General features: G+C 37.7%; 1 protein-coding gene across 1 annotated transcript in view; it reads right to left on the bottom strand.

Moving 5' to 3' along the window:
- The window catches only part of AK9 (adenylate kinase 9), a 117698-nt gene that overhangs the window by 36156 nt on the left and 58424 nt on the right, over positions 1–23118 (bottom strand). The window contains exons 21-26 of the mRNA XM_087443988.1: positions 17122–17211; positions 16433–16633; positions 15945–16066; positions 7228–7440; positions 3478–3738; positions 2412–2536 (exon numbers count right to left, since the gene is read on the bottom strand). Of these exons, the coding sequence (XP_087300114.1) occupies positions 2412–2536; positions 3478–3738; positions 7228–7440; positions 15945–16066; positions 16433–16633; positions 17122–17211 (1012 nt within the window). The remainder of the gene's footprint in view (positions 1–2411; positions 2537–3477; positions 3739–7227; positions 7441–15944; positions 16067–16432; positions 16634–17121; positions 17212–23118) is intronic.

A 23118-nucleotide genomic window follows, 5' to 3' on the forward strand; every position in this document is an offset into this window, starting at 1 on the left:
GTCCCCTTGTAACCAAGGACAATTATTAATGTATGTATCCTGGCTCATATGTGTAAGATGATTATATTCAAATAGGATTGTCAAACTTGCCCAAGTATGATGAAGCTTGAAGGATCATGAAAATAACCGGCATGTCAACACATTTTCATTATGGAGCATTACAAAACAATCAGGCTTTTGAGAACTTGGCTCTGTTTAGTTGAGAAAGTCAAAATTGGTCCCCTTTTGAATGAGAGTTTATCTTGTTTATCTAAAATTTGGTTTGTTTTAAATATTTACATTTAAATATATGTTTTCTACTTAATATGAACAAGATTTTCATGAACATTTGACAGTTTCAGTACTTAACTGACATTTAAAGATGTTTCCTAACTTAATAAGTAGGAAAATTTCCCTGTATTGGCCATAAGATACGTATCCTGGGCCGGCCCCGTGGCTTAGCAGTTAAGTGCGCGCTCCACTACTGGCGGCCCAGGTTCGGATCCCGGGCGCGCACCGACGTACCGCTTCTCCAGCCATGCTGAGGCTGCGTCCCACATACAGCAACTAGAAGGATGTGCAACTATGACGTACAACTATCTACTGGGGCTTTGGGGAAAAAAAAGGAGGAGGATTGGCAATAGATGTTAGCTCAGAGCCGATCTTCCTCAGCAAAAAGAGGAGGATGAGCACGGATGTTAGCTCAGGGCTGATCTTCCTCACACACACACACAAAAAAGATACGTATCCTTTTCTTTAGAGATGCCTTCAACGTAGTCTCTTCTGTGAGGAACAATTTCATTCCTTTGGTTTCAGCTGTCATTTCTTTGTCAATGACTTCTACCTCTACACACAACCTCTCTTTTCAGTTTTGATTCAGAATTTTCAAAAAGCGGCTTAGTTTCTCCCTCTGAGTGTCCTTCAGGAATTATATATCATACTGTCAGAAATCAGACCATTGTTACCCTTCCACTCCGCTCTTCCTTCTGACTCACGAGTATTCAGGTGCCAAACTTCAGAGACATTTGGACCTCTCCCTCAATTCCCTCTGGCTTCTCACATATAATAGCCAAGTCCTGGCATGCCGTCTTCTGTACTCACATTTCCATGTCTACCGTTACACCTTAGTTCGGGCCCTTATTATATTTCTCCAGGACTAATGTAATAGCCTTTTAAAAATGTATTGATTCTTTCCTGATTATAAAAGCAACAAATCTCACCACAGAAAAATTGGAAAATAAGAGAAAAGCAAAAAAAGACAAAATTATCCATAATCTTATACCCCAGAGGATACTGACATTTTGTTTTGTTCATTTCCAGTTTGCTCTTCATATGTCCATCTCTCTATCATATTATAAATAATTTTGTATTTACTTTTTAAAACATTATATAATAACATTTCTCATGCTATTACAAATTCTCATTATAATACATTTTAATGGCTGCATAACATGCAGCTATTTTATTTAGGCTTTTACAATTTCACTTTTTACTTTTAATTCTTCAATCCATAAGCTTATTTTTTTTTAATGTATGGTGTGAGGTCAGGAGCTAAATTAATGAAGAACAACCCATATGCTGCAGGCAACCTGCCTATGTTTACTACAACTATTGATCTAATTGAGGGAAGAGAAAATTAAAATTAAAGTTGATGACTAATAATCCCCATCACTCATTTAGGCCAGGGACTAAGTGAAAGAGAGTGCCCGGAGGAGCACTGGGAATGGCTGATTATTTGGATTCTCTATGATATAGTTTCCTTATCTCCAAAATGAGATAATAAAATTTTCTGTCCCATAGGGTAGTTGTAAGGATTAAGTAAATTGACATGAATAAAATAGAGTAGAACAGTACCTGGCACATAGTAAGTTCCATATAAGTGTTTGCTTTTATCAGTTCGATAAATACAATTTCACTTTCTTCTGGTGGATACTAAGGCAAGAGATTTTGGTTAGGAAATCGAGGTGAAGTTTTAAACTCTGGTGACCTGGAGATTCTTAAATTTGTCCTGCCTGGGGTCAAGCTTGTTCCTGGCTTTTGGTAAAGGGCTAACACCACGGACAGCTACTAAGTGGTCTTAACTGTAATTGTTAAAAGGCTACAAGGAAGAGTCCAGCCCATCATTAGCACACACAGGTTTAGAACATGGTTATTCAACTACACATTAGAATAACCTGTGGAGCTCTCAAAAATACCAATGCCTGGGTCCCAACCTCACACTCCTAGAGATTTTGATCCAATTGTTTTGGGGTGGGGCCCCTGGCATCAGTATTTTAAAAATCATTCCCCAGATGTTTTTATTGTGTAGAATCACCAGTTTACACAACAGTAAAGGAGAAAATTCTTAAATTTATGTTGGATTACATTTTTAACTTTTAAGAATAAAGCAAATAAAAGTCAATAAATGTATAATCCCCTATAAATTAGGATACCGTATTGGTTCCTTAAACCACCACTCAGAAAGAATTGCTTCAAGAATTTCAGGAGGCAATGGCTCATTTTCCACTAGACTTGATCTGATTGCTTCTTCTTCTTCTGTAAATTCTACTTCTGGAGGCTAAAAACAAGAATCATACAACAAAACAAAAATCTAAAACTCCATATTAATAAATATTACTATATTACATAGTTGATTAGGATAAGACTTCTTTTTCTCAGGTCATTTTTTTATACCATTGCTTGTGAACATTTTAAAATTTTGTTTAAATCAATATTTAATACGGTTTTAAATATTAAATTATATCTACTATAGTCTAGAGGAGTTACTAGTGACTAGCATGACTGGTTTTCATACATAGTCTCAAGATATCTGTTTCATCACTTTTTGCTAAAAACTTGTTCAATCTGTATCACACACCTATAAGGCTTAACTTATTTTTCTCATCTATCTTATAATTATTCAACCTAGATCCTGATTGAAGGATGGGCTAGCCAGGTAGTCATCTGGAATAGTCTGTACCTGGATCCATTTATGGGGGATCATTGGAAAAGAAAAGGGTCTTGCTATAGGAGAATTGGTTAAAAAGTGAGTTAGAATTAAGAACTTTCTCTTTACAGCCCCAGATAGAAACCACATAAGAGATACATGTAAACTTTCCTCTGGGCATCATTGGAAATTAATATTTTGAGATCTCCACTGGCACTGAGGCAGATTTTTATGATATTTGATAGAAAACAGAGAATACAATAATGGAAAACCTCACAGTCTAGATCAGACATATGAAATAACATAGTCCCAAATAAATGCTATGCAATAGTCTTGTCGGGGAAAGCTTCTCCGATTTGTATTGGAGTCTTGTAAAACTCAGTATTTTATGTTCTAGATGAGCAATAAGATCTGTATTTAACATATGGGGAGAGTGATTCTTAAATGACTTTTATGCGCTAATTTTTTTTCTTCTTAGAAACTTTATAGAGTTTTATACTGCTTATATTCTACTTCCCAAAAGTAATGCCAGTAAGCACAATTATCTGCAAAGAGAGTATTAATATTACTACCGGCTTCCTTGTATTTTCTTCTTCAATGGTAACATTGGCCTGACTTGCAAGCTCTTCAAGTTCTTGTTTTGCAAGTTGTTCTTCCTCAGAATCTTCCTCAAATTCAGGTCCAATTTTCTTTTCAGTTTTGAGCATTAGTTTTTCTTGAAGAAATTCTTCAAACTGAATGTGAAAAATGCCCAATTTTTCTGCCACTTGTCTTCCACAGACAGTTTTGCCAGAGCCATGGGGGCCCAGAAGGCATATTCTTAATGGAGGAGCCTGCCACAGCGGGGTGAAAGGTAGGGTAGAAGGAGAGTGAAGAAAAGGAAGGTTTCAGTAATTTAGAAAACATAAGACTTATTAACTGCCCTCCCTGAATTATCACTTCACAAACTCAAGGATATTTTGACAGTAGGATATCAACTAAAATGATACATTGCATCAACAAGGGTCCTCAGGGAGCATCAACAACCATCAGATCATCTTGATAACATGTACCAAAAGGAATTTAATAAAATAACGTTAGTTTTGTTTTTTAGAAAAGTTTTAATTAAAAAAGGATGGAAAGATACTTTCTTAGGGTGATAAAAAAAAATGTCTCTACCAAACAAAAGCCCATTAATAATGAAACACTAGAGGCCCCTTCATTAATTTCTGTAATCTCCACATAGGAGATGAGGAAGCCTGAAGTCAGAGAACCCACAGAGATGCAGTTGTATGGATTGTCCATCAGATGATGAAATTGTCAAGAACAATGGTGAGAGTTGGGATGAAACAGCAGCTAAATCTTTTGTGCATGTGGGGAAATGACTATGAAATTGGTAAGCGACAGCAAGGAGGAGCAGGGATATGGTGATATATCTGGATAGAATGAGCCTAAAGGGGCTGGAAGTAATGGGATTGAGAGCAGCAGAGGGAAGCAAAGAGCACAGCCTCATTACCTTCTGTCCTTGCGAAGGAAATGTTCAGAGAAGAGTTTAAAGATGTAGGGAAAAAGTGTACCAGAGAAATACAGAAGAAAGAGGAGTTAGGTAACTCAGGGAATAGGAAAAAAAATTTTTTTTTAAGAAATTTAGGAGGTTTAAGAAGATAGCAAGTCCAAAAAAGAAGAGAACATTTGAAAAAAGAAATATCAGAGAAATGAAAGAGCTCTTAGAGACTAAAACTATCATTGCTGAAGTAAAAAGTTAAATACTACTATGAAATTCTAGGATTCCCTAGCATGAAAGACATGTGATTTCAGACTAAACATGCACTGTGTCTCCAGCGCAATGAATAAAAAAGATCCTGGACAATTTTAAGAACACAAAGAATGAAAAGAAGCTCTTAAGAGCTTTCAGATATTTAAAAAATAAAGCTTACCTACAAAGGAATTAAAATCAGCCTAGAGACACTGGATGCTAGCACACAATAAGGCAATATCTTTAATATTCTGAAAGGGAATGATTTTCAGCCTAGAATTCTATGCCCATACAAATTATCAAACATACATGAGAACCAAATAATAACATTTTCAGACATGAAGAGAGTTAGTTGAAAATTTGTTTCAGCAAAACAAGGGTTTGAAAAACCTTCAAAAGCAAGAGGAAGACATGATATAAATATTTGTTGATTTTGCCACCCAGCATTTATTCATTCCTCTTCTGTTAACCATATCTGGATTCCCCCCTGGGAGACCACCCTTCATCACTCTTAGTTTATGTGCTTCCAGTGGAATTGATTCCATCGTTAGTTCAAGAATTGGGCATATGACAAGACTTAGGTCAATCGATGCATCACAAAACAAATAATGAAAAGTAGAATGGTGAATAATGAAAATAGAATGGTATGAAATTATGTAGCTGCAGTCTCACACCATACTTTTGGATCACATTTTAAATCCCTCAATGACGAAATTGCTGGAGTAACATCTCACTCATGCATGGGTTAAACCTCTGGCAACTAAAGCTGTCTAGAATTCAGAGTGTATTAAAGTAGCTGGGTAGCGAAGAGAAATGTTGCCGGAAAACCCAGTGTACTTGATGCTTGGCAGAGAAACTGTAAAATCACCATCAAGATTTCAGGCTCTCATCCACATGGATTTGTGTAAAACAAGCCAATAGATCACAAGTGGCAAAATGGACTAAGAGGGAACAAAACAACAACAAAAGAAAAGGCCACAGTCCTTAAATGATTCCCAACACCAGCAGTGCTGCAAGGTTCAACTGTCCATATACTTTAGTAGTCCCCGTGGGCACCATATAAAAATTGAGGTTCAAGAAAATGGCCTAGATTATCCAGAAGAGTTTAAACCGTGTTGTATATGCTATTTAAGAAGGCGTTGGTGTTACTGAAAGTAGTGACAATTTATTGTGATTTATATATTTTGATTTTGTAATCCAGGGAATTAGACTAATAAAATAATTCAGCAGAAACAAAGGATGATATGCCCAAAGATTTCCTAGATACTATATCATATCTGCAATGGCAAAATCACACTATGAAAAATACTGTGAAAAAATGTCTATCAATAAATTGGATGTTTAAATGGTATTTCAAAATGATTAAGCTTTATGAGATCTATGTAAAAATATATAAACTTTCATTGATATAATATTAAGTGAAAAAACAGATTATAAATACTATATGCACCGGAAAGAATATATATCCATGTGGGAGAGGATGAGAAAGTAAAACATAAAAATGAAGACTCTTGTCTAAAACCGGTGCAGTTATTGTGTGCACTTTATTTTAGAAAATGAATAAAATATTGCCATAATGTATTCTTTTATTATTGTAGTAAAATATACATAACATAAAATTTATCATTTTAACCATTTTTAAGTGTATAATTCTATGGCATCAAGTACCTTCACAGTATTATGCAACCATCACCACTCTTTCTCTCCAGAACTTTTTCACCATCCCAAAGTGGAACTCTCTACCCATTAAACAATAACCCCATTCTCCCCTCGTCCCAGCCCCTAGAAACCACTATTTTATTTTCTGTCCCTGTGAAATTGCTTATTCTGGTACCTTGTATAAGTGGAATCATACAGTATTTGTTCTTTTGTGTCCAACTTTAATAAATATTTTTTAAAGAATATAGAAAACTGTTCCAATGATGATAAACTAATAATAAAAACCGTCACCGCAAACTTAAGAAAAGACTGATTGTTCTATAGCCATGGTAACAATAGCCATTTGAATCAATTTTAAAATGGTTTAATTGATCAAGGACAACTCACCTCAGTGAACACTCTTGCTACCCAATGAATCAGTGTCAGCCCTCGCTCCTGAGAGTCAACCAGTCGGGCAGGGACTTGCCCCTGTAATCATGTCTCTGAGAGTGAACCAGGTCAACTGCAGTCTCCCGAGTATCCCATGTAGGCAGATGATGGCAACCCACTGGAACTCCACCAACCCCTGAATCCTACGTTTCCCCGGAATCCTGTCTCACGATCAGCAGACTGCTCTGCTGGGAGAGACTAACCAGCATAGCTAGTCTTTAATACAGTAAGCAGTAAATTCAGCTGTGTCTTTTTACTTCGGCTAAAAAGACAGATATTAAGTGTTGGTTTGACACAAGGCATTACTGTAGAAAATCAAAATAGATAATTATTTTATGTTATATTCCAAAAGGTTGTTCTTGGAACTTAGACATATTCTCTATATTGTTATATCAGATAACAATGGGGACTTCATTATTAAGTAAAATGATGGAGGTAATTAATTAGTCCCTAAAAAAGAACCCAGGAGCAATCATTAGGACAGGAATATTGTTTTCACCTTTAACGGTTCTGTATCAGCCACATACTCCTCAGGATGCTCCAAAAACTTTTCTTTGGCCTCAGGACTTGAAAAGTAGTAGATCTTTTCGCGATATTTAGCTGCTTCTTCTGTGTTGCCTGGTTGTAGGATAAAGTTTTCTTTGAGAACCACTGGGCAAAAGTGCTTTGTATCTCCCAGATGCCTCCTCTTCTCTTTAATCCTATCTTCATCCTAGAAATATTATTCAAAGTTTGGAGAACATTATTAAAAATTACTTTGAGGCAATACAAATGAGAGATTTAAAAAAAATAATGAATCTGGAATAATATTTAATCCGTAACAATAGACCTTTAAAACAATCCACAAAAGGCCAGTCCTTATACTATTATACTTAATTTTAACAATCAGTTTCTCACATCCTTCTAAGTTCATATCCCAAGCTTCTTTATTTTCATAAAGAAAATAAAGCAGCACCGAGAATGAGGCGTCCCCAGACCTCTACAGACAAAGGTGTGATGAAAAACCCCAGACGTGCTAGTGTAGCGTCACCATGAGGCCACTTTCTAAAATAAGATTATTCTCAGGAAGTATAAGCTGAGTCAGGGTCACAACTTCTTACTCATTGACAGTGAAATGGGAGATGCCTCAGGATTTGCTTCGTTTCCTACTAAGTGGATATGTAATCAAATAATAATTTGGAAATATTTTAGTTAGTTCAACTGGAAATGTGTAACGTATTTTCATTTGTGATAAATTAAGAAAATACGTGTAAAGTCCCTTAAGGATTCTTGCAATTTACTTAAAGCAGTGGAAATACATTTAAAAAGTAATTTTCTGTGTTATAAAATACATACTTATTGTAAAAATATTCACAACACATCACAACGCATAAAAAGTGAAAATCTCCTCTCACCTTTTTCCTTACAGAACTATATTAACACTTAATGGTTTCACGTGTCCTTCCAGACCCTTTTTTCTAAGTATGTCCTACCAATATACATACAAAAATAGACAAATATTTAGGCACAAATATAGTACTTTTAAAAATACCAACAGAATAAACCTTTACATGATTATTCTACAATATGTCTCTTTTTTTTCCCAAAACAAGATATAGCGAACAACTTTCTGAAAAGGTGCAAAAATGAGACTAAGCTATACTTTTGTTGCACCATTCTTCTTCAATTTTTGCATCAGGGTTACACAAGCTTCAAAATGAACTGGGAAGTGTGGATCTTTTTCCATGATGTGGAAGAGTTTAAACAATATAGGAATTATCTAACCAGCAAAGGTCTATTAGAGGGCCGGCCCCATGGCTTAGCAGTTAAGTGCGCACGCTCCGCTACTGGTGGCCCGGGTTCGGATCCCGGGCGCACACCTACGCACCGCTTCTCCAGCCATGCTGAGGCTGCGTCCCACGTACAGCAACTAGAAGAATGTGCAACTATGACATACAACTATCTACTGGGGCTTTGGGGAGAAAAAAAAAGGAGGAGGATTGGCAATAGATGTTAGCTCAGAGCTGGTCTTCCTCAGCAAAAAGAGGAGGATTAGCATGGGTGTTAGCTCAGGGCTGATCTTCCTCACAAAAAAAAAAAAAAGGTCTATTAGAAATGACCTACAACTCCTCTCTATTATGTTTGTTTGTTCAGCTTTTATCTTTCTTCCCAAGCAGATTTTAGTAATTCATATTTTGAAAATCCTTTTCATGTTGACTTTAAAATTTATTAGTATAAAATTCCTGTAATTTAAAACTCTCTTTTTTTATCTAATTATACACCCATTTCTGTTTCAAACGTTATTTATTTCTGCTTCTTTTTACCTTATTCAACTTGCCAGAAGTTTGTCTATTTTATTGCTCTTGTCAGTGAACCAACTCTTGATTTTTTGAAGTTAGGCCTACTGTTTTCATTTTGTCTTGTTTACCTGTTTCATTAATTTTTGTCTTTAATCTCCTTCTTTCTATTTTCTTTTGGTTTATTTTGTTGGCTTTTTTCCAGGTTCTTGAGTTGAATGCTTAAATAACCTTTCCAGTCTTTCTTGTTTTTCAATAAATGCACTTCAAGTACGGTTGCCAGACTTAGCAAATAAAACGGCAGGCTCCTCAGTTATATTTGAATTTCAGATAAAAAAATTTTCAGTATGTATCATACATAAGTATGTATCTTATATAAAAAATATTTGTCTTAAATTCAAATTTTACTGGATATTATGTGTTTTCTTTTCAATCTGGCAACTCTTCTATTTCTGCTACAAAACGAAGCTTTTATATGTGATCTTTTACTTATCGTTAATTTTTAAATAGTCTGTAGTTTCACTTTTATTTCTTATTTAACTCACTAGCATTTAGAAAGAAAATATGTGCATATATTTTTTAAATTTCAAAAATTTAAATGGAGGGATGGGGAAGTACTGTCCTTCTGGGGTTAATTTTTTGTTTTATTGCATTGTGATCAGAGAATGTGATCTGTAAGATTTCTACTTTTTATATTTCATTGTGATTTTCTTTGTGAACTATTATGCGAGCATTAAAGAGAATGTTCTGTTCTTTTTTTTTTTTTTTTTTTTTTGGTGAGGAAGATTGTCCCAGAGCTAACATCTGTGCCAATCTTCTACTATTCTGTATAAGGGACGCTACCACAGCATGGCTTGATGAGTGGTGTGCAGGTCCACACCTGGGATCCAAACTCACAAACCCTGGGCTGCTGAAGTGGAGTGCGAAAACTTAACCACTATGCCACCGTGCTGGCCCGAGAATGTTCATTTTTTATAGGTACAGAGTTCTCTATCGATTAAAGCAAGCTTATTTAGAGTGTTTTTCAAATCTTTATTATCTTATTTATTATTTGCCTGGTGATCTGTCAATTTCTGAGAGATACATTAAAGGATTCCACTGAGATTGTACTGTAGTAGCATCATATTCTCTGTATTTCTAAGATTTTTCTTCATATATATTTGATGCTGCTATTTTATACACAAGAATTTATAATTATACTATATTATGTAATCTGTAAAAATACTATTGTAATTATACTATCAACATTCATTATTCCTCTTATTAGTATTGACAAAGATTCTTTCCGTGACCAAGCTCTAGCCAGGTTCCTCTGAGCCCTCTTCTCAACTTCACCTATGAGACTTGCATATTGACAGATGAATGGATAAAGAAAGTGTGGTATATATATACAATTGAATATTAGTCAGCCATAAAAAAAGAAGGAAATCCTGCCATTTGTGACAACATAGATGGTCCTTGAGGGCATTATGCTAAGTGAGGTAAGTTAGACAGAGAAAGACAAATGTTGCATGATTTCACCTTTATGTGGAATCTAAAAACAAACAAAAAAGCCAAACTCATAGAAACAGAGAAGAGAATGGTACTTGCCAGGGGTCAAGGGGTACAAATTTCCAGTTGTAAGATGAATAAGTTTTGGGGATCTAATGTACAACACGGTGACTACAGTTAACAATAATGTATTATACATTTGAAAGCTGCTAAGAGAGTAGATCTTAAATGTTCTCACCACCAAAAAAATAAAATTGTAATTATGTGAGGTGGTGGATATGTTAACTAACCTTATTGTGGTAATCATTTCATAATATCATCATGTTGCACACCTTAAACTTATAAAATGTTATACATCAACTATATCTCAATAAAGCTGGGGGAAAAAAGACGTAAACACTAACATAGTTTCTAGCGGCTCAAGGCCACATCCCTAAGATGACCCTATCCTCCCTTATAGTGTCTGCCTGAGAAAACTCAAGGCTGCCAAAAAAATTTACTGTTTGTTCCAGCCAACACATGAGGATAGGGCCTCCGTCTCCCAGTCTCTGTGGGGCGACAGAATCCTAACTTCCATAATTGCCAGCTAGCAGACATAGGTGGTCTAATTGCATTTACACTGGCTAACCCTTTGTAATTTTTCACTTTCCTGACTCTACAGAGCCCCTGCTTGTCCCCCTCCCTACTCCCTAATTCTCCCTTTAAAACGTCCAGTCACCTCTGTAGAAATTGGAGGTGAGTTTACAATTGCAATAGTTATTACTGATTAAAATCTGTCCTTACCACTTTAACTAGTGCCTGGCTTTGTTTATCTTTGACAACATAAAATATCTTTTTTGTTGTTGTTTTAATGCATTTCTCCTTGAATTCGACTTTTACTGATATTTAGAATGCCATTTCTTCTTTTTTTTGTTAGCATTTGCTTTTTATATCTTGATCCATTTGAGTCATTTTGTTTTTACAGTTAATTGTTGTAAATGGCATACATTTTTTGACTTCAGTTTATCCTTATAATGGGTTGGCCTAGAATTATCTTTAAATAAATTTTAGAAACAGAATGTGAGGTAGGGTGTGGTGGTGATGGTGGTGGGGGTGGGGGTGGTGGGCTGGTCTTGCAGCAAGAGATTCGGAAAGATGGTGATCTGAAGACACTCCCTTCCTTTCTCTACCACCTCCTCAGTGTTAAATAGTTGCTGGGGGAGGTGGCTGGTACCCATGGACATCTGAGGGGAGGAAACTGCACAGCACTCTTTACCACTATGGGCTGGATGAGTGCCTGGAGACAAACATCGGAGGGACCAGAGTATTAAGATGGTGAGTCCTAGGAGGAATTTTGTTTGCAGAGAACTGTGGATTTTCTGGGGAATGTTAGCATCAGCAACCACCACCCAAGAGTGTTTGTGGTCTCTCTGGTCCACAAAAGACCAAGAAAAAGCTGTATGGGTGGGAGGAGTCCTGCTTGACGCTGCATCTGGGCAATTATGAGAAATCCAGGTAACTGCAGGCCTTAGCAATGAATAGGTGGTCTATCTGTTCTACAGTCCTGACTTATGGGGAGAGAAGTCACTTTGCCTTTCACATTTTTTGAGAATGTTGTCACCTAAAGCACTCCAGCAAAAGACTTGAACCCCACTGAACCAAAATAAAGAGAAAACAACCACCCATCTAAGAGAACCTAGCAGACTGAAAGACAAGTCAGATCAAATAGACCACAAAACTCTGCAACACAGAGATGGAAGAAACCCAATCTCTGAGTAGAAAAATAATAAACACATCTATAGAGATTCAAGTAAACACTAGAAAGTTCCTGAGTACCAACAAATTCTGTAAAGGAGCTGAGAAAGAGTTATCACTTGTGGTAGACAGAATAATGGCCCCCCAAAGATCCCCAATCTGGGAATGTGTTACCTTATGTGTGTGATTAAGTTAAGGATCTTGAGATGGGGAGGTCATCCTGGTGGGCCCAATGTAATCACAAGGGTCCTTACAGGAGGGAGGCAAGAAGGTCAAAGGCAAAAGAAGGAGATGAGATGATGGACAGCAGAGGTTGAAGCAATGTGCTTGGAAGATGGAGGAAGAGGCCATGAACCAAAGAACACAGGTGACCTCCCAAGGCTGGAAAAGACAGGAAAAGGATTGTCCTCTAGAGGAAAGGACAGCACTGCCAACACTGATTTTAGCCCTGTAAGATTCATTTCCAACGACTGACCTTGAGAGCTGTACAATAATTTGGTTGTTTTAAGCCACCAACTTTCTACTAATTTGTTACAGCCTCACTAGGAAACTAATATACCACTCTAGAGACCCCAATGAATGTCTTAAGTGAGAAGATTGAATGGAAGACATATCTAAAAGTACATGAGCAAAATATAAAGAGATGGAACATTTGAGGGAAAAGATATTTGGAGAATAGATCCAAGAGTCTTAACCAATAATAGGTATTATGGAGGGAGAAAAAGGAAGAGACAGAGGAGAGGCAAGAATGACTTTCCCACAGACACAGAATGACATAACCCACAGATGTAAGGACGTGCCAAGTACAGGCAGGACTGATGAGAAAAGACAAACACCTGGGCACATCTTGGTACGCTTCCTGAACTCTGCAGTGGCATTAGAACTGTTGTTTCTTTTTGTACTTTTTGTTTGGCAAAAGGGAAATATCTTTGCTGTTGACTTTTTCCTATTGTAAAAATGATACATTTCTAATGTTAAAAAATCACACAATATAAATATGCAAAAAATAAAAATTACTTGTAAGTCCATCAATCAGAGATAACCACTATTAACATTTTTAACAGCTTGATTGAGGTATAACTGACATTAAAACACTGTACATATTTAAAGTATATAATTTGATAAGTTTTGACATATACATTCATCTGTGAAACCATCACCAAAATCAAGATAATGAACATATTCATCCATAGCACAGTTTGCTCATGCCTCTTTGTAATCCTTCCCTGCTGCCCTATTTGCCTCCTACCTGCCCCATCCCCAGGCAACCACTGCTCTTTCTGTCACTATAAATAGCTTGCATTTTCTAGAATTTTATATAAATGGAGTCATACAGTATGCATTCTTTTTTGTCTGGCTTCTTTCTCTTAGCACAATTATTTTGAGATTCATCCAGGTTGTTGCATGTATCAGCAGTTCTTTTATTTAATTTTTTTTGCTGTGTACTATTCCAGGTCTAATTATCCCCAACTCCTGAGGCTAGACCGTTTTTAGTACCCTACCCAATGGCCCACAAATTATGAGATTTTTCAGTCTGGTTGGTAGGAACAGGTTGATTCCGGCCATGTGTGAGATCCAGGTACTGGTCCCTCTGCCTTTTCAGGTGGTACTTTCCCTGGCCTCCAATAGTTTCCTCACATGCAAAGCTGATCAGTGCTCTGCTGAGTACTTGAAGGGGATGCTCTGTAGGTCTCCGAAGTTCTCTTTCTGTGCAGTTCTCTCCTCTCTGGTCCCTTCTCTGTAAGCTCTAGCTGCTTTGGTGCCCCGGGATTCTCTGCTCTATTTCCTCCAATCAAGCAGTCGGCCAGGCTCTGCCTGGGTGCCTCCTCCCTGTACCATGGCCTGGACAATGCACAGGACCTTACAGATAGTAAGCTGGGATATCATAGGGTGCAACTCATTTGTTTCCCATCTTTCTGGGACCACTGTGCTTCACTGCCTTGTGCCAATGTCTTGAAAATGGTTTAATATATTGTATGCTGTTTTTCAGTTGCTTCAGGCAGAAGGGTAAATCCAATCTCTTTTATTCCATCTTGCCCAGAATGACCATGAACATATTAGTATATATCTTCCCAAAATTTTTCTTATGATGTACTCATATGTTTTACTTTTGTCTGCATATCGCCTTTCTTCCCTTTTCTAGTAACATGACTCTTCTCCCTCTTCTCCTGGCGAACTGCTCCTTCCACATTTCATGGTGCTTGAGTGGACCAGACCATCACAGTAACTCCCCACCTCACAGGCACTGGGTGGGCATGTGACTGAGGCCGGTTCAATCACACGCTAAGTCCTCTAGTTACTATGATTAGTCAGCTGGGAGAAGCAAACTTATTTCTTGCTCTTTTTCCATTTGGATCTAAAGATAGAGTGCTCTCTTTCCTCTTGGATCAAAATTTCTAAGGATCTGCTCCCAGAACTCCTGGCAGACAAAATCTGCCTTATTTGGAAAAAAGCATCTTTACAGACATAATTAAGGATCTCAAGATGATATACCATCGTTCATTATCCAGGTGGCCCCTAAATCCAGTGACAAGTGTCCTTATAAGAGAAGGAGAAGACACAGGAGAGGAGAAGGCCATATGCAAACAGAGGCAGAGATTGCAGTTAAGCAGCCATAAGCCAAGGGATACCCAGAGCCACCAGAAGCTGCAACAGGCAAGGAAGGATTCTCCCTAGAGCCTTGGGAGGCAGCATGGCCAACTGACACCTTGATTTCAGAACTCTGGCCTCAAGAACCACGAGAGGATAAATTTCTGTTGTTTTAAGCCTTTCAGTTTGTGGTACTTTGTTACAGCAGCCTTAGGAGACTAATACAGCAGGCAAAACTGACGTGTTGTGGTAAATTAGGAAGAGCGGAAGTGAGGAAAAACACTATATTACTGATGAAGACCATACTTAAAAGTGTTAAGTGTTGAGTATTACAGACAGCCTGAGAATTGTCTGCAGATACAAGAAAGAGACCATTCTCTTGCAGACCAGAAGAAGAACGGCAGAAGAAGGATGATTGAAAGAAGAGAATCTGAACACAAGTGGGACGAAACTCACATCCTTTAGACCCTGACTCAAGGTCTCAGCAGTTCCTTAGTGATACAGTACTGAAAGTTGTTATCAGAATCAAGCTACATAACATTTGTTGTTTGACACATAGATATTTGGGTTTAGTTAATTACCACTGTATGTTTATCTACCTTAATACATTATTTTGTTTTATTGATAAAAGCCAAAATTAAAGAATCACTTCCTATTTTATTATTGTTAGATATCCAAATTGAGTGGCTATCAAATGAGCATGGTTATCAAGTTGGTGCCAAGGGAGTAGACTGGTGCCTGAAAATGGGTTGTTCCTGTTTGAGAATACTGCCTATTATTATCCTGCAAGCAGCCTCTCAAAGATGCCACTGCTGTATTTTACATACCACACTCACTTCTGTTAAATTAGTAAAATATTTCTGTCTCTCATACCTATAGATTTTTCCATGGAAAAAAATTTTTAAAGATTTCCCTTTTATTTTTTTCATGTGTGTAATATACTGTCTAATATACTGACCCCTGGCATTTCCGGGGTCAAGTGAGGCTGGGGTGGAGGCAAAGTGTGTTGAAAATGTTTATTTATAAAATTGAGGATGCCTGCTTGTTTACTTGGGGTCCAAAAGCGCTAGTTACCACTCTGGATATGATGCGAGCAACGTGAGTGGCAGTAATAAAAGACTCATACCTCGTCCTCTTCCTCTTCTTCCTCTTCTAGCTCCTCATCACCTTCGGCTTCGGCTTGATAGTCTTCTGTTTCTTCATTATAATCTTCCATACTTAACTCCCATGCAGCGTACTGAAAAGGTTCTGTAAAAAAAAAGAAGAAACATTTGGGAAGACATTTTTAGGATAAAAAGATATTAGCATATTACCGTAGTCAAAGATTAAGAAAATTAATTATAGTGACTGATCTCTTAGTTTAAATGTGTATGCAAACAGGCCATTACAAATCCTTCAAGCGACCACCAGCCAGTTTGACCAGCGCTGTCTCTGTCCCAGGGCTGTTCTGATTGGTGGGAGCTTGCGCTGGGAGAGCTGTTAAACATTTTAGATATCATTCCTGGATATCCTGGATGTTTTACTTCATAAACCATCAAGAAAGACCTTCAACGTACAGTGCTTTTAATAATATTACCTGCTCTTGACAATAAATGTTATGATTACAGCCCTTACTTTCCATAGTCTCAACCACTTTTTGAAGTAGTTCCTCTGGAGTTTTGTCAGCAATCTCCAAGTTTAAAATTTGAACCAAAGAATCATTGATTGCTGTTTCCAGCTGTCGCCAGGCGGAGCTAAAAGATTTAACCTTCTCTTTAATTGGCTCCATTTCAGGAACATCAGGATAAGAGTCTTCTGGAAACTCAGGTAGCACAACTTTTGAGTAAAGGTTAAAGGAAAAAAAAAAAAAAGCCTTCAAATACTATATCTTTAGCCATATTGCCAAAATAATTTATACTTTATAATATTTTTAAAATATTTGAAAGAAATAAACTTAGTGTTCTAAGCAATAATACACATTCATAAATTCACATTTTAATTATGCTTTGTTCCTTGTACTGGCTATAGATGAATTATTACCTATTAATAAAATCCAAATTATTTGGATAATTAATATGAATTTCATATAGCAACTTCAACTGTTAATAAAAGATATAAAGTTTGATGAAAAACAATGTTATAAGCTGGCTAGATACACTTTTAATATAATAAGCTAAATAAATATAACACACATCAACTTGCATACAACATAGAAAGAAATAAGTAGGAAGCTGGTACTATGCCTAGAATAAGGGACTAGACCCTTTGTAAGAGAATATGAAAAGCACTTTTACGCACAAACTGTTTTTATTTTATAATCTAACCTGTTTCAGATAATTCTTTAGTTTCCAAGTCCTCTTTGGATCCTTTTGGAATTTCTGTTCCAACTGTAGTATCCTCAGTAGTCTCAGGTACTTAAAAAAGAAACCTTATAGTTAGTGTTTGAATTTTAAAACATTATTTCTTCATGAAAGTTTTGGCACAAAGAAAATTTCAAAACACAGTTTAAATTGTATATGCTATACCTAATAGAAAATATAGTTCTTGTTAGGTAAATTATGACATAAAAATACATAATGTATACGGCAGAAGATGAAGAATATTCCTAAATACACAAAAGGACATTGACTAGAATAATAATAATTGACACATGGTACATACTATTCTGACTGATAACTATTCTTAAATGTTATTCAGACTACTGTTCACACAGCATCAGACCAGCAATACCTGATATTTCTTTTAAATTCTTATTAAGAAACCCATGAAGATACACCAAAAGACTACAAAGAGGCAATGAGGATGATGATATGCCGAAGTCCCAGCTGCGGGCGTAGGTGTAGTGAAACTGAGGAGAATCTCAATTGATATCACTGTTGAAGGTAAAGGTCAAAAACTATTTTCCTGGATGATATAAGACATGCTTCACATTCAGATATGGCATAGATGGCTTCAGAGAAGGAAGGACTAATCATCTATCTTCTCACCCCATGGTCTCTCCTAGTTCTGAGACACAAGTTTTGTGTAGATCAAATTATCTATCTATCTATCTATCTATCTATCTATCTATCTATCTATCTACCTACTCTATATCTATATCTAGTATATCTATATATCTCCATTCTGTAACCCCATGGAAACTGTCTTCTAAGTTAGCTAAAGTAATAATTGGGTCCTCTTTCTACAGAACCTATAATGTTTAATACTTAAGAGAGCAGGAAGTAGAAGGGGACAAGCCTAGGGCTGGCCTGCTGGCAGCATGTTTAATTGTAAGGAGCTCAATTACATAAAGAAAATCATTATAAAACATGAACAACGACAAGAAGAGCACCAAGAATATACAGAGAATTCTAAACTATCTTAGCTTCTCTGGCTTAATCAGAGAACGCAGTCATTAGAGATGAGGAAGATCCAGCCTCAGGCTAGAAGAGCCGTACAAGATGAACACTTATTAAATATCGCAACTTGAACTAGGTTGATGCACATTAACTTGACTTTCAGGTATATCGGAGAGTGTCAGGCAAGGAGCTTATTTTAAGTGAAATGTGTGTGTGTGTGTGTGTGTCTGTGTCTGTGTGTGTGTGTGTCTGTGTATAGTGCTTCTTGTAAATACTCTACTTACCCCTCCTTTAGTTACCCTACTCTACCTGCCAGAGTTGGATATACAGTCTGCTCCATTCAAGGAGAAGCCAACAAGAAACCAACAACAACAACAACATAAGTCCTATGAAAAGATGTTTTAGTGAAGGAAAAGAGTATTGACCCAAGATTCAGATAAAGAGCTTTCTTCTGAAAGAGATTTCTTACATACAGCAGAGTAAAGTAAATTTTAGAAGATACATGCTTGGTGGACTCAAAAAGCACAGGAAGACCACATACAAAGCAAAAAGAGAAATGAACCTAACATAAAGGCAGAAGTACAAGAAAGTTGAAATGAGAAAACAATGCAAGAAAATCTAAAATGCAGTAGCAGAATTAAAATACGCATCAGGAGAGAGGCAATATGGAACAGAAAATAAATCAGTGATGTGGAAGATGACAACTCTCCAAAGAACATAGAGGAAATGATAAAGAGATGAAAGCTATCATGGAAAAGAAGATGAATGTGGTTGAGAAACAACAGCTATCTAACCAAAAAACAGTAAGTGACCCTGAAAAAGGAATCTGAAGCAATAAATGAAGATATAATTGAAGAAAATCATTTTGAGCTAGACAAAGACTATGATATGAAGAGAAAAAGAGCTCACTAAATTCTAGGAAAAATAACTCATATACAGCAAAATTTTTAAAAATAATGGTATTGAAAAATATCCTGGGGCTGGCCCCGTGGCTTAGCGGTTAAGTGTGCGCACTCCGCTACTGGTGGTCCGGGTTCGGATCCCGGGCGCGCACCAATGCACCGCTTCTCCGGCCATGCTGAGGCAGCATCCCACATACAGCAACTAGAAGGATGTGCAACTGTGACATACAACTATCTACTGGGGCTTTGGGGAGAAAAAAAAAGGAGGAGGATTGGCAATAGATGTTAGCTCAGGACCGGTCTTCCTCAGCAAAAAAAAGAGGAGGATTGGCATGAATGTTAGTTCAGGGCTGATCTTCCTCACAAAAAAAAAAGGTAAAAGATCCAAGCCTGTAAAGCAGACATCATGTCTGGATGCAGCAGATAATTGATTGTGAGGATGGAAGTCATACACTGAAGATGGAAGAAGAGGAAGACAAAAGACGCTTGGGGTTTTGATGACACCTTTACGCTCTCAAACCAGTCCTGAACTCATTGATGAGACACATTCCTTATTTAAGACAGTGTTGTTGGCATTTCCGTTATTTGTAGACAAATGCAGTCACAATGGGTACAGATGGAACGGCCTTCCACTGAGGCAAGGTCAGCAATATGCTTCTTAATTTAGAAAGTCAATCCTGCCACTTAGTTGCTTGATAGTCGAAGTACATGATCAAACCTTAATCAACAACATTGAACATCAGCGCTCCAGAATTTATCAGAGATAAACCTTGAATTGTTTGCTACTTAAATCTGATCAGGTGTCTGGCTAACAGGGTGGCAGGAAGGGACTTGCAGAATGTTCAGTAATTGCTCACTCCAGGCTGCCCAGCCTGGGCCTGATAACTCAACAAGGTGAGGTCAGGCTGTATCTGAGAGGGATGCAGTAGACCTGAGAAAACTTGATCAGACCATGACATTGGTTTCTAGACAGCCATTAAGGAATCACTGGTCTCAGGGACACACTACCTGTGCAGTAGGTGCTATTAGTGCTATCCTTATATATCCTAGGTGGCTGCTGTCCCCAGTTCCTTTTGTTTGACTTACAGTCTCTGTAATGGGTTGAATTGTGTCCCCACACAAGCTATGTTCACATCCCGACCCCTGGTACCTGTGAATGTGACCTTATTTGGAAATAGAGTCTTTGCAGAAGTAATTAGTTAAGGATCTCGAGATGAAGTCATCCTGGATTTAGGATGGGCCCTAAATTCAATAACTGGTGTCTTTATAAAAAGAGGAGAGGCCACACAGACACACAGACACACACACAGAAGATGAAGACAGAAACTGAGTGATACAACTACAAACCAAAGAAACTCAAGGCTTGCTGGGAGCTACCAGAAGGTAGGAAGAGGCAACAAAGGATTCTTTCTTGGAGCCTTCAGAGGGAGCATGGCGCTGCTGACACCTTGATTTTGGACTTCTAGCCTCCAAATCTGTGACAGAATAAATTCTGTTGTTTTAAACCGCCAAGTTTATGGTAACTTGTTACCACAGCTCTAGGAAATTAATACACTTCCCAATAGTCTACTTGAAAACAATCATTGGAGAGCAATGTGGAATTTAGTGAAGACTCAGCAAGGCAGAGATGAAGGAGAGACTTTATATCACACACTCTGTAGCAGACCCCGTTGCTAACTCACCATTGCTAATGCTAATCCGCCATTTCCTCCTCTTCCTTCCTGTCCCAGCGGTGCTTTTGTTCCCGTGTTTATCGCTTCCCCACATGGCTGAGGGGGGCGACTCCATGTCCAGCTCCTGGAATTTATCCTGACTGGTCTAAGCCCAAAATGCTGGTTCCTTTCCTTCCGATATCAGGGGAGGGAATGTAACTATTGATTTTGAGAGCACTAAGATTTAGTTTAGCTTAATTTAGGGTAGGAATCCTGAACTCTGCCTTTTCAGAATTTATATGAAGATGAGGAACAAAGCCCTAAGTGCCAGCCTGGTAATGATGATGCTAAAGCATCAACTACTTGCCAGACACCGTGTTAGGTGCTTTAAATAAAATGTTTCTATCCCTATAAAAACTCTGCTGGGTAAATATACCTAACTCTATTTGGCAAATGAAGAATTTGAGGTGCAGAACAATGATATAACCTGTCATATAGCAGCCAAAGTGAAATTTAAAAAATGTTCATGAGATCACATGACGACTTGTGCTTAGAGAAAACTCCAAACTCTCCAAGCCTCTGGCCTCTGCCTCGCTCTCCAAGCTCATCCCCAACTTCCCTCTTGCTCACTCTGTTCCAGCCGCACTCAATTTCTTCCATGACCATGTGGAGCTGTGCCCACCTCTGGGCCTGTGCAGTGGAGGGGTCTTTTTCCAGATCCTTTTCAGCCTTTCTGTCTTGCCTCAAATATTAACTTCTCAGATGACACTCTTCCTTGACCATAATGTTTAGTGTTGCCTCTTCCAAACCATCCCCATGGTCTCCACCTTGCTCATTCATTCAACAAGCATTTACTGAGCACCTACTATATCCCTGGCACTGCTTTAGTGCCTTCACATATTTTCTTCATAGCACTTAACACTATCATAAACAGTCTTAGTTATTTACTTGTTTATTCTTCTTCTTCACTCCATAGAATGATTGTTCCTTGAGGGTAGGGACCTTGACTGTCTTGACTATGCTGAGTCCCTAGTATTTAGGGCAGTGCATGGCACTTAGAAGGAATTCAATAAATATTTGTTAAAGGAATTAATACATTTCCCAATGTTTATTAATAGCTGACTCTATTACACCCATGAAGTGCTTGGAATGAAGCACTGTGATGTGAGCCAATGGTTACTCTAAGCTCGTGTTCTTGCAAGTTCCATGTAATTTGCCAATACCTAAACAGTACATAAAGAGAGCAAATTGGGAATGATCAAAGCAATTACCTAGCCTCTGAATGTTATTGACCTTTAAGCAATACACGTGTCCTTCCATTTTTAGAAGTCTAGAGTGACAACAGGATTGAAATGAAACTTCAGTCATCCTATTTGAGCACTGACAGAGGTAATGATTACCTTTTGGTCCCAGACAGAAGTCAAACTCCAAAGGAAAAGATGTATTCCCTAGCATGAGCCATAAAAAAACCTGTTCTGGGTGTGTATCAGTTTCCTGTAGCTGCTGTAACAAATTACCACAAATTTGGTGGCTTAAAATGACAGAAATGTACTCTCTCACAGTTCTGGAGGACTGAAGTCAGAAATCAAGTGTTGGCAGGGCTGTGCTACCTCCAGGGGTTCTGGAGGAAAATCCTTTCTTGCCTCTTCAAGTTTCTCGTGGTTGCTGTCATTCTTTCACTTGAGGCTGCATCACTGCAATGGCTGCCTCCATCGTCACATCACCTTCTCCTCTGAGTGGGAGTCTAATCTCCCTCTGCCTCTGTTTTATAAGGACACTTATGATGGCATTTAGGGCCCACCTGGATAATCCTGGATAATCTCCCCTTCTTAAAGATATTTAGTCACATCTGCAAAGACCTTTCTTCCAAATAAGGTAATACCCACAGGTTCTGGGAATTAGGATGTGGACATATGCTTGGCAGCCACTGTCTACAATAGGGTACTCTGGATAATGTAAAAAAATTCCAAAAGTAGTGGATTTGTTAGGGCAGTGTTTTCTTTCTTTTTTTTTTTTTTATTATGGCAAAACATACACAACACAAAATTTTCCATCTTAACCATTTTTAAGTGTACAGTTCAGTGGGATTAAATACATTCACACTGTTGCGCAGCCATCACCACCACCCATACTCGTAACTCTTTTCATCTTGTAAAACTGAATTATTCCTTAAACAACTCCCCATTCTCCCCTCCCCCCAGCTACTGGCCACCACCATTATACTTTGTCTTCATGATTTTGACTACTCTAAGTACCTCACATAAGTGGAATCATACAGTATGTGTCTTTCTGTGACTAGATAGGGTAGTTTTAAGTGAAAAAATAATTGCCTACTTAAGCTATTTAGAGAAGACTTTGTGGGAAGGGACCCTTGGATGGAAGAGGTAATCACTAACTAAACCAGATGCAGGACCCTCTGTGTGAGAGAA

The sequence above is a fragment of the Ceratotherium simum genome, chromosome 19 (genome assembly GCF_057802395.1).
Source record: "Ceratotherium simum simum isolate JZ-2026a chromosome 19, ASM5780239v1, whole genome shotgun sequence".
Classification (NCBI taxonomy): Eukaryota; Metazoa; Chordata; class Mammalia; order Perissodactyla; family Rhinocerotidae; genus Ceratotherium; species Ceratotherium simum.